This window comes from Liolophura sinensis, chromosome 6 (genome assembly GCF_032854445.1).
Source record: "Liolophura sinensis isolate JHLJ2023 chromosome 6, CUHK_Ljap_v2, whole genome shotgun sequence".
Classification (NCBI taxonomy): domain Eukaryota; kingdom Metazoa; phylum Mollusca; class Polyplacophora; order Chitonida; family Chitonidae; genus Liolophura; species Liolophura sinensis.
The window spans coordinates 77,859,838-77,872,389 of record NC_088300.1 but is presented as its reverse complement, the minus strand read 5'-3'; the positions used below and the strand labels follow the sequence as shown (position 1 = coordinate 77,872,389).

The window sequence follows — 12,552 nt, the reverse complement described above, 5'->3', positions numbered from 1 at the left end:
ACATGTGGGGTTCTGTAGTAAGGCCCAGGATTCTCCTACATGAAGACAATATGTGGGGTTCTGTAGTAAGGCCCAGGATTCTCCTACATGAAGACATTGTGTGGGGCTCTGTAGTAAGGCCCAGGTTTCTCCTACATGAAGACAACATGTGGGATTCTGTAGTAAGGCCCAGGTTTCTCCTACATGAAGACAGCATGTGGGGTTCTGTACTAAGGCCCAGGATTCTCCTACATGAAGACAACATGTGGGGTTCTGTAGTAAGGCCCAGGATTCTCCTACATGAAGACAACATGTGGGATTCTGTAGTAAGGCCCAGGTTTCTCCTACATGAAGACAACATGTGGGGTTCTGTAGTAAGGCCCAGGATTCTCCTACATGAAGACAACATGTGGGGTTCTGTAGTAAGGCCCAGGATTCTCCTACATGAAGACAACATGTGGGGTTCTGTAGTAAGGCCCAGGTTTCTCCTACATGAAGACAACATGTGGGGTTCTGTAGTAAGGCTCAGGCTTGAAGAATTTATGAAACTAATGTTTCTTGTCATCTTTATTAAATTTATGGGCTGTCTTTTGTAGGAGCCCTATCCTTGATGTAAAAGTGGTTTGAAAGATAAGGCTTCATCATCTCTCAGCAGTTAGCCCATAAGTTAATGACCTAGGTCAGTTATATATATATATATATATATATATATATATATATATGTATAAAGTTGTGAAGTAACCTAATCTTGTGCAGATTCCTGGGCTTAAAGGAGAAGAAAACATAACAATGATAGCAAAATCAGATGAAAGAGCATCAAAACTTATTTGCAAATATGATCTTTAATATTTTGGGGGATTTTTTTTTTCAAGAGAAAAAGGTATTTGAAAATATTTTTGAATGGTGGGTATTTTGGGACCAACTTTTGGTATTTATTGTTGTTGCACAATAATGTTCTAAATAAGAATGCGATGCTTGTGTAATAAGTTATTTGAATGTAAATTTGTTGTTTATATCGAAACATATGCATTTAACCTAATTTATGAAAATCTTTATGAACATATTAAAAATATAAATATGATCCAAATTGAGGTTTAATACATTTGTTAGCTGAAAAGAACAAATTCTAGTGCAAAAATATTTATTAAACCTGTGTTACATCCTCATTTATGACATTATTAAGATGGTCCCACACAAAAATTATTTTCAAGTGTCTTTTTCTCCTTAAGGAAAAATCAGAAAAATATTGAAGCCCATATTTAGGAATAACTTTTCACACTTTTCATTTGAACTTTATGTCATTTTTGTTTTATGTCCTTTATGTTTTCTCCACCTTTAAGTATAACACTGGGAACTACATGAGTGGCCGAATGTTTAGGGCATCCGCCTTGAAGTCAGGAGACCTCAGATCAAGCCCAGGTCGGGTCAACCAAAGACTTTAAAATGGTACTTCTTGCTGCCTTGCCCAGTGTTGGTATAGTGTGATTGGGTCGAGCGTCACACACCATACAAGTCGTCGCCATCATATGACTAAAAAATTGTTCTATTCAGTTTAAACACCCGGCATACTTGTATCATAATGGATCAGTTTATACATGTACAGTGTTATTCTTCATTTCCCTGTTATAAGTTCAAATAACGAACCGTTACAATCATCAGAAAGATTAATAATGTAACATATACGTGTAGTTCTGAGAATTGACAATTGATGCAGGAATGTGTTAAACAGATTGATTACTTGTTAGCAGGGTTAGTGAGAGTATCACAAACAGGTTATAGAACAGTGTATAGCCTTAATTGTAGATACAGATTAGATATTAGGATCAGATACAGTGAAACTACAAAATATCAAATGGACAGTTAAAGGCCATATCCTGGATATAAATATCTCATGACTTGTTTGGCATTTGTGAGACAAGGGGTAATTTTTTACTGAGGATGTGATTAATTTTCTACACTGAAAAGTATAACTGTCAGCTTCAGAGGTTGACATGCGTCTTACATAGTAAGTGTACTTGCCTTTTTTGTCCTCATCTTTACTTTTTAATTTTTTGCTGATTCATTTTATTTATTTTTTTACGATGTGGAGGGTTTTTTTTAATGGGGGTTTGAGTCTCTTTTGCTGAAAATCGTGATAGATATATGATGTAGTGTGAAAGATCTCAGTATAAAAATGAGAATGTTCTCAGTCTGGGTTCTTTTGTGCAGGGTTCATTTGTTAGTGTCTGTGAACTGATCTTATGATATGATCCTTGGACACATTGTTGACGTGACCAAAACTGGTTGGACCTGTCAGAGATGAAAGTTGACCTCTTGTTTTACTCTTTACACCAGCGGTCCCACAACAGTGGGTCTAAGACACGTGGAAAGCTTGACAAGACAAATTACTGTGCACTCAATAGCTGGGTGGAGCACTTTTCCCTGGGGCTCTTACACTGGTTCACCTGGCCGGGTCTTGTAGTTACAGCTATTGGGTTATGTATACATACCCGTACACACATCATGTACACTTCACCTGTACAACCATAGTCATTTCAGGTGTTGTTACATGTATTTGGATGTGTGTACCTTCATCTACGCTTTGTCTTCATGTACATGTATATAATGTACCTGTACAATTACAGTTACTCCAGGTGTAGTTACAGGTATTTGTTGTGTATGCCTTCATCTACACTTTGTCTTCATGTGTACTATACCTGCTGTTGTATACGGGAAATATTGATGAGTATGGCACAAAACAACAATCAAATAATTATACCTGTACAGTCATTGTCATTTCAGGTGTACATGTTACAGGTATTGAATGTGCATCAGCACAAGTTTCCTTGTACACTGTAACTGTACAACCACATCTAATTAAGGTGTAGTTACAGGTATTGGTTGTACATATACATAAGTTTAGGCACATCTCTGTGTATACTGCAGATGTACAACCACAGTCACTTCAGGTGTAGTTACAGTTAGTGGTTGGATATACACCTTGTCGTCATGTGTAATAAATGTACCTTGGCAGCCACATCTAATTAAGGTGTAGTTACAGGTATTGGAGGTATGTATATATATGTTCACACGTCTTCGTGTTCATACTTTCATGTACCTATGTAGCGACAGTCATTGTGCAAAGGTATACATGTCCGTGTAGTTACGTATACCTTCTGCCACAGGTTATACCTGTACAATAACACTCATTGACTGTAATAGGTGCTTGTTGTGTGAACTTTTCTACTCAGCTAATCTGTCACAAACAGGACTTTCTCAAAGTTTGTAAAATGATTTGGGGGAAATTAAATTGTGAGCCTAGCATATAAGGTTATTGCACTAGTGATCTCTCAGTGTATGGCCAAAGGGAAATGCTTGTATTATCACCCACATATAATTTACCTAATTCTTATCATATGTAATAATTTGAAATTGGGTGTTTTAGGATCTCCATCACCAGTATAATTTTCTTCCTCAGATTGTATCACAACTATATGTATATTGTGAAATGAAATTTTTTCTTGTTCTGATAAATACATGTACCTTTATAGAGTGATTCTGATAAATAACCTTTAATACTGAAGTAAATATTTATCAATGTAAAAACCATTTTTCATAGTGTGCATATATATGTGTGTGTGTGCAAGGGGACTTGCTGCAGACATAGTGTGGCTTTGATACATCACTATTTTGGCCTGAGTTGTTGATCTGTCATTCATGTGACTGCTGTAACATCGTTAGGTAAACAGAATGCTGACGGGCTGATATGAATAGATAACAGAAACGTATGACAACACACTCATTATGCACCAGTACAGAGTTAATATCTTTAAACTTCAACATAAATGGTGAATGAAATGATGGCTAAGAAGCCAGAAAAGTTTCTGGCCTGCATTCGTGCATTTGTAATCAGATCAATTAGCTGATAATCACTTGACACATGTGGATGTTAGCTGAAGCTATAAATGCTTGCTGACTTATGAAGACAGTGTACACAAAAATGTAAGTTTCAGGTCACATTTCAGTTGCTTTCATCATGTATGAGTGAAACTGTGTTTTGCACTGATTAGTTTAATGTGTTACATGACTTCATCAGTAGAATGTACAAGCCAAACAAACAAGTATTCTGATGGCATGACATGGTGTTGTAATATCTACTATGGCAGCTATAAAGGGTGGGACTAGCATGACATGAATGAAATACTAGAATGATAACTGTAATTTGACAATGAAAGATGGTTTGTAGATCTCTTAGGTTACACAGTTTTTAGGAGATACACAGCAAATCATGTGCAAAAGTTTGTTTTTGTGTAGGGGCACAGGGGATAATGGTGCGGCCAGACTCAGTGCACCCACCCACATATCTCTACAGCCAGAGAAAGACTTGGAAGGAATACTAATATCTGTCTAGCTCTTACACCCCCTCCTTCCCAACCCACGCCACCCCACCCATTCATCCTCTTCTTCCACACCTCATTCCCAAGCTATCCTCATCTGACCTGATTTACCTCCTTGTGCCTCTGTAGTAAGGGGTACTTCAGGTCATGTCAGTCACCCTTCCCGACCTCTTCAGCTGCCTGTACTGTTTGCCATAATTATGCAGCATATGGGCAATGTGCTGAAAAAAGGATGCAAATGTAAAACTTGAATCTTAAGTGTGGTTAGATTGTAGCCAAGAAGCAGAAAATAGTCAGGTAATTTTACATAGGGTTTGAACTATAGCCAGTTTGGAAATAGTTCAGTTGTTTTATTGTCATGCACATATACATGTATGTGTTGAGGTAGGTAAAGGGACGTTTACTTCCTGTTGTAAACTTATACTGTGTGTTGAGATGTGAATATTTGTTTTAGATGCTAAATTCCTCTAATTTTGTTTCATTATAAATCATCACTACATGTACCACGCTGTTGTATCTGTTTTATTTCTACTACTGTGATGTTTTCAGAGGTGTTTAAAAGAGCAGTGCGAGAGGCCCTTTCACTTGGCAAGACAAATCTGACTGAAAAAACCCTTCTGGTAAAGACCAGATGACCTTTGTGACTTGCAGAGGCCATGTAAATGATAATGATATACATGTATACTGGTACCCTGGTCATCTGTTGTTCAGTGTAGTGTTTTTCTTTTTCTTTTACCTGAAAAATGTGGTTACAGCTTTTATGTTTGGTATGAATTTACCAAAAAAGTTCAATTAAATCTAGCAGTAAAAGTGATAAAAGAGGAGGAACTGCATTATATATGACTGTAGTGTCTTGTGCGAATGATTTAGTTTTATTTGCTGAGGGGGATGAGAACATGGCTAATTCAGCCACGTGGTGTGATAACATTCCCCTGGGCTCTGCCCAGTTTCCTCACACATTCATCCTCATGCGATCGTATTATTGAAACATTTTTGAGTACGATGTAAAACACCAATCAAATAAATAAATAAATATATCTGTTTGACAATATGAGAGTGCTTTGCTGTGTTGTTTTGATTATACAATATCATTGAACCTAGCAGTAGTAAACCGACTGTGAGTTAAACAGGTACAGTGGGTGTTGAGGTGGGTGTAGTCTCTGCCTTTGGTGCCCATCATGCTAATCCCCACCCTCACCTGGTTTAACTCACAACCTTGTAGTCCCAGTGTAGAGTTACACAGCAGGAAACCAGTCATGCACATGCTTATACTGCTACCACCTCCTATAGCAGTATTGACAGTATATCCACGTGGAGCTGTGTATTTGAAGTAGGTATGATTACATATGCAGCTATCTGTATACAGAGATCTGTTGAGGGATCACCAGATGTTAACATACAAGCACTGTATACAGAGGTTAATTGGCACTGGAAGCTCTAAGTATTACGTGAACATTGGTTATTCCTGTGTGGATCAGGACGACACACCATATCTTCTTAATGACCTATTTGTGTGTAATTTTTAGCTGGGAATGATTTTTGTGCCGGTGAACAAGTGCATTTTTTGAGCTTGCTCATCTTTAATACTTTACTGACATATTTGTACTTGACTGTATAATGTCAAGGACTTACCCAACAGAAGTGATTTCTGACACTGATATTGAGATGTGGGAAAATGCAGTTTGAAGGCTTATTTAAACTCACAACATGAAGATGCTTGTCTAGCCCAAGTAATCTACTGAACTACTACCAGATTTTGCAACCAGTGAACAATATTTAAAAATACTTGTTCTAAACGTACAGAGCACAATTTATTCTTGGTAGGAAATCCTATCAGATAAAACTATTTATGGTTTATACCAATTTATACCATTTATGTGTACATGGATTACAGTATTTCTTCAACCTTTATGCATGTTTGCACAGTATTCATTCAAACATATGTTGAAGGCATTTTTCTGTGTTGGCTGAAAAAATTATGCTTCTTGTGAAGCCCTGAAGCTGGCCAATCCAGCCAATCTTGAACTGGAGGCTGGAGGCTGGTCAACCTTACCTGCATGGTTTAGCTGGCCAATCCAGCCAATCTTGAACTGGAGGCTGGAGGCTGGTCAACCTTACCTGCATGGTTTAGCTGGCCAATCCAGCCAATCTTGAACTGGAGGCTGGAGGCTGGTCAACCTTACCTGCATGGTTTAGCTGGCCAATCCAGCCAATCTTGAACTGGAGGCTGGAGGCTGGTCAACCTTACCTGCATGGTTTAGCTGGCCAATCCAGCCAATCTTGAACTGGAGGCTGGAAGCTGGTCAACCTTACCTGCATGGTTTAGCTGGCCAATCCAGCCAATCTTGAACTGGAGGCTGGAGGCTGGTCAACCTTACCTGCATGGTTTAGCTGGCCAATCCAGCCAATCTTGAACTGGAGGCTGGAGGCTGGTCAACCTTACCTGCATGGTTTAGCTGGCCAATCCAGCCAATCTTGAACTGGAGGCTGGAAGCTGGTCAACCTTACCTGCATGGTTTAGCTGGCCAATCCAGCCAATCTTGAACTGGAGGCTGGAGGCTGGTCAACCTTACCTGCATGGTTTAGCTGGCCAATCCAGCCAATCTTGAACTGGAGGCTGGAGGCTGGTCAACCTTACCTGCATAGTTTTGCTTCCATGGTTGAACCGTATAGATGTATTTGTAATTGTGCTCAGAGTTACTTTTAAATGTGGAAAAAATGAATTAGGGTTTGATGAATCAGTGAGATTTTGACATCTGTGACCATAAGCAATGCAGTGATGTTGGTATCTCTGATGATCATTGAAGCATGTTATTTTTACAATGACATTTGTGATGATCATTTAAGGAGTGATCTCTGTAGGCATTGGTGAAACAGTCTGTGATCATCTGGGGAGCAGTTGCAATCTTTCTGTACTATGTATATGTATATTTGTGTACAGTGAGAATGAAGGAAGAGATTCTTGTGCAATGAGCTCAAGGTACACATTCAGCCTCATCCATCTCAAGAGCCCTCTAACTTCCTCTTTTCTGAAAGTGGTTGCTTTCGTCCTGAGTAGGAGTTAAAAATGCCCCGACTGTGGTGGGAGCAGTATCCTGCCTGTAACAGTTAACATTGTGTAGCCGGGGATATGATGGTTTCCTGACTCTCAAGGTCGAGTAGACATGAACTGGGAAAGCGTTTACATCATAGGCACATCCAGGATAGCGGCATATTTTGTGGTTTCCCTTTGCTATTTCTGGAGGAGCCTAGAAGAATATTACTGTGAATCTGCCCTTTGAACCTTAAGCTGTGTTTAAAACAGTTCCATACATTGAAGAAGTTTGACCATTTTTTTTTTTTTTCATTTTAATGTAAGCTGTTTGAACTACTTTCTATCCATTTTGGTTCTGCTCTATGGCCGTAATTGGGAAGGTCTGTCAACAACCTAGGGCTGATTGTGGTTTCCCCTGTTCAGCTGACTGCCCTCATATAAGTGATACATTCTGAAGTGCATTGTAAAACACGAGTAAAATAAATAAATCGGGTTCTACACATTCATGTCAGTATTTCAGATGTAGCATTTTCACATACTGAGGTTCAGTGCACATTTATGTACCATATCTGTATATATCATGTAGAATATAAATGTCGGCATAAAGTCACTCCCTCATTATATTGATCTAGTACAGGGCTTATTACTCATTTGCTGATACCAGCTACTAGCCAATGGAATGGTAATTCTGTTAGGTGGTGTCAGATTGATCTTAGGCTGATTTAATGGTATAATGTTTTCTTGATTGACGTTTTATCTTTACCAAACTGTCGCAAAGTAGTGGTGGCCAGCCTCTCACTTTTGAGATAGATTTAACTGTTAATTTGATAGTTGTGTCAATTTTTTAAGGTTTTAAGCGTAGAGGTTGTATTAGCAGGTGTTCAAACGAAAGCTTCCTTGTGGATCAGGGACGAGGTTCTGTTGACTATGTTAATGTCTCATTTACCAGCTGTAGTATTTTAACAAAAGGAACCCAATGAGCATGTTGATAAGAAAAGAAAAGAATTTAATTGTTGTTTTGTTCACCTCTGTGAAGCTGTCAGCTTGGTTTTGTTCTGAGGTTCAGACAGATTTGCTCATGCGTCATAACATTTCATTTTCACTGTCATTGTGACCTTATAATATTATGCAGATGACATAATAATGCTAGAGATTAATGGAACTTTTGACTTCACCAGCAAGAATCACAATTTTAAAAAAAGTATAGCAATTAATGTTGATAAAATACATGGTTGGAAGTAGCAGGATGTCATCGTAAAAAGATAAGGCATGATCTTAAAATGTAAAAAAAAAAACACTCTGGCTACATATAAATTATTAGTGCAAGTAGGCATAACAGTTAAACCATGGTGTAATGTCTTGTTCCACATAGAGTATAGATATAGATACAGAATGTGTTGTGTTGTTGTAAGCATTCGTTACATATCAGTCACCAAGCAGTGAGCACGTGCACTGGTCCAAAGCCACACTGGCAGACCCTTGTGTGCATGAAGGTGGACTAAGTGGAAGTCGGTGGGTTGTAATCAGTAACTGTGTTCACACTTTTCACATAACTAAGCTTATTCTAGGTAAGGGTCTCGCCTCATAAATCTTGGGCTTGGGCCCATGTCAGGTGGGGGGAAATTACCCCCAGAAAATTGTAGAGTACACCAGGCAATCTATTGACAGTGCCACCAGCTAGCGCCCCTGTACAAGGACCACCTTGTTCTGTTAACACACACACACCATGATTATCTGCACCCTTAACACTTACTCAGGCACTACTGGCCTTGGTTCAGGAGGAATAGCATCTCAAGACATTAGACTTGGTAGACATTAAATGTCCAGAAAAGCTCTGCGATTAATCCTTAGCCAGAGTCTGAATTTAATCAAATTAAGAAGGTAAATGTACAAGACGCCTACCTTTGTATATTATGTATACATGTAAGTGGTTTCTGGCTGAATGAGAACTAGCTCTGATATAACCAGTTTAATTCATCACGGTATTGTAAGCAATTTTCATACTGTGTTTATTTGGCGTTATACTTGTGACACAGTGAGCTCTCTAAGGTCCTCGAGAAGTAAATAATGGTGGTGTATGGTTGAACAACTTTCCTGAAAGCTCCAGGTCTGTACAACAGGTTGGTAGCTGTGCTGAATGGCTTGATATCTCCCGCCTTTACAAGCACTAGCTTGGTTGTATTTTAACATAAGAATCTGGGGGTAGACTCTGGCACATAGACCACAGCAGAACCTTCTGTGACAGCTGCTGGGTTATATCCTCCTTATTTGATACCACTATGCCAAGCTACACAGTCATTGGCTAACTAGTACTGCCGTATATCAGCCTATATTTTATTTCAATTCTCTGTTCCATAAAATAGAGACCATGCAAACAGAAAAAAGAAATGAGACAACTCTAAGGAGACCTTACATAGTTTATTTACTGCTGTACAATAAATCAGTCCTCCCATTGTTCTACTCTACAGAATTCCTAGCTTAGAGTGAATAGAAATAAACACATTAATTCTGAGCTGACAAGTCAGTCTGCCTGCAGATTCTGTACATTTTTTGGAGTGAAGAGGTGAGGAGTTTAGGGTGTATATTACAGTGTCAGATGACCCATCTTAACAAAGAGGTTTTATCCTGACCAGATTAGCCTGGTTGATTAGCAGGGGTATAGCGTGGGCCGAGTACAAAGTCTACAGGTTACCCCTGGACAACCCCACCATCTTCAGTGATTCTCAAGAAAAACCTGCCCTTGTTCATTCTCCCTACACTCTAACCCCCACATAACGGCTCTGTTTCTTACCCCCCTTTCCCTTTTAAGAGTCCAAAGAACACAGGAATGTGGCTATAAGCCTCACAAAACCTAGCCGACATTTGAAACTTCATCTGGTTCTCACTGGCTGTTTCTTTTTGAATTTCCTTGGTTAAGCTGGCAGTGTGGAGCTGTGTAGAACAATTGGGCTGGCTGCATGGCTGTACTGAGGTTGTACTGAAGCTGTCTGGTGTGGGTGAGTCAACACCTAACAGACCGCTTACTTCTCCCCCTCTGTCACTGATTCCTTGCTCCCAGGGCCAGGCTAACAGTTAGTATTAGGCACTGTTGTTGTTTTTAGCCAGGAACATCCCACTGAGCCTCCCCTCACAAAACTTGGTCAGATTGGAGTAAGTGGAGCACAGTGCAGTAGAGTTGTGCGTTGATAGGATATACAGCCTGGCAGTGTGACCCTTCTCTTCCCTCTTCTGGTTGATTACTGGTCTTACCTGGACACACCTTGTCAGTATCTCACCTCATCATGGTCACTGTACATGTCTCAGGTAATCTCACCTGTTCTTATCTGTTTACCAAAATTGACAACAGTTTTGTCAATATTTGGTGGAAAATTGATTTCATATCCATGACCCTTTAAACTTATTTTCTGCGTTTTCTTCATTTATTTATTGATGTATTTATTTTATAATGTACATATATAGATATCTTTTGGGGAGGAGGGTGCGTAAGAATCTGTATGTTTTCCTGTGAAAACATTTCATGATACTGACTTAATGGGATCTGGCTTTCCTGTGTAGCATGATGTCTATGTTAGTCCTAATGATGTGTTATTCTGAAATTGCTTCACTTCCCTGATGATGGATAAATAATGTTGATAAGACATTTATTCAGTGTCCGAATTACAGATATTTGTGTAATTATAAAAGTTGATGTGTATATGCAATGTATATATGCTTGTTGCATATTGTACTTGATTCCATTCAGCTGTGTCAACTGTGCTGACTGTTGATAGTTTGCACCAAGTCTATATTATAGAGAGCATATTTAGACAGTTGACAAAAACCTTAGTTTGTGTATTGGCTCAGTGGGTAGAGTGTATTTGCTAATGTTGATATCAAACTTGGCTTTTTAGGCCGCTATCAATGGCTTTGATTGAAGAGAAGCAGCAGCCTCTGACTACAGGAGCAGGAAACCCAGCTATTTAACCCCTGTTCACAAACTACTTGAAAAATAATGGCTGGAAATCATGTAACAGAGTTCCCTCCATTTCCCTCTGAATGTCTTGTAATGGTGATCATTGCCAGATGTGCTGCCAGAGAAGGGGAGGCTGGTAGACATACTCTGTTCTGCTGAGCTGTAGCATGTGTCCTACCCTGGCGCACACAGCCATACGCTCCCGCCACTTAGAAGTAGCCTAGACACCTGTAGAATATACAAACATGTTGTCTGCCCCTAAAGTTTGTTTTCCAAATGTTGTATCGGTGAGAAAATTGATCATGGTGGATAGAGTATTTTGTGAATGGAACAGAGAATGTTGCCTCCTTATTCCGCCAGCCAGCCAGCTTGTGGACTTGGACTGAGGTTCTTGCCTCTTGCATATTTGGGTGGTTGCCAGACTGTTCATGTTGCTGCCCTTACTGAGGTTATTAGACTGAAATACAATGAGGCCCAGAATGCTGCCCCATGCAGCTCCCACATTTTCTCTGCACCCAGGGGATCGAAAAGGCTGGCTGTCTGGGTGAGGATTTAAGACTGCTAACTGTCTGATATAGGGGATAACAGTGGCAGATAGTAATTATGAGTAATATACCTATTGATTAAGGCTTACACTTAGGAAGGTCTATCCAAGCCAGTCACACTCCAGTAATCAGATTGCATGGCGTTTGCATATCATTGTATCAGTCTTAGGCACCCCTACAGAAAGCCCTGTTAAATCTCTCCCTCTTTGAAGTCTTCTCTTTTCCTTCAAGTTGCTTTAAATGTTTTGATGAATTGACAAATTATGGCAACTCTCACTAACTGGTAAATGAAGTAAACTTGCATTATTGAAAAAAAAAACCCAAGAAGCAAATTATTTTAAAGTTGGTAGCCTCTTGATAGAATTTGCATGGCTGAGTGATAAAAGAAGTAGAAGTAAATCCTTGACTACATGTACAGTGTGTTGTAGAAGTAAATCCTTGACTACATGTACAGTGTGTTGTAGGAGTAAATCCTTGACTACATGTACAGTGTGTTGTAGAAGTAAATCCTTGACTATATATACAGTGTGCTGTAGAAGTAAATCATTGACTACATGTACAGTGTGTTGTAGAAGTAAATCATTGACTACATGTACAGTGTGCTGTAGAAGTAAATCATTGACTACATATACAGTGTGTTGTAGAAGTAAATCATTGACTACATGT

The 12,552-nt window shown here is 39.2% G+C and overlaps 1 protein-coding gene across 4 annotated transcripts in view; it reads left to right on the top strand.

Annotated features, from left to right (window-relative positions):
- LOC135468811 (nuclear hormone receptor HR96-like) overlaps window positions 1-12,552 on the top strand; it is a 173,964-nt gene that overhangs the window by 33,853 nt on the left and 127,559 nt on the right. The window contains exon 1 of one of the 4 annotated variants that reach the window (XM_064747243.1): window positions 10,500-10,692. The exons of the other annotated variants lie outside the window; for them this stretch is intronic. Coding sequence (XP_064603313.1) covers window positions 10,671-10,692 — 22 coding nt within the window. The 5' untranslated portion in view covers window positions 10,500-10,670. Of the gene's footprint in view, window positions 1-10,499; window positions 10,693-12,552 lie in introns of those variants that run through there. 4 annotated transcript variants of the gene reach the window in all.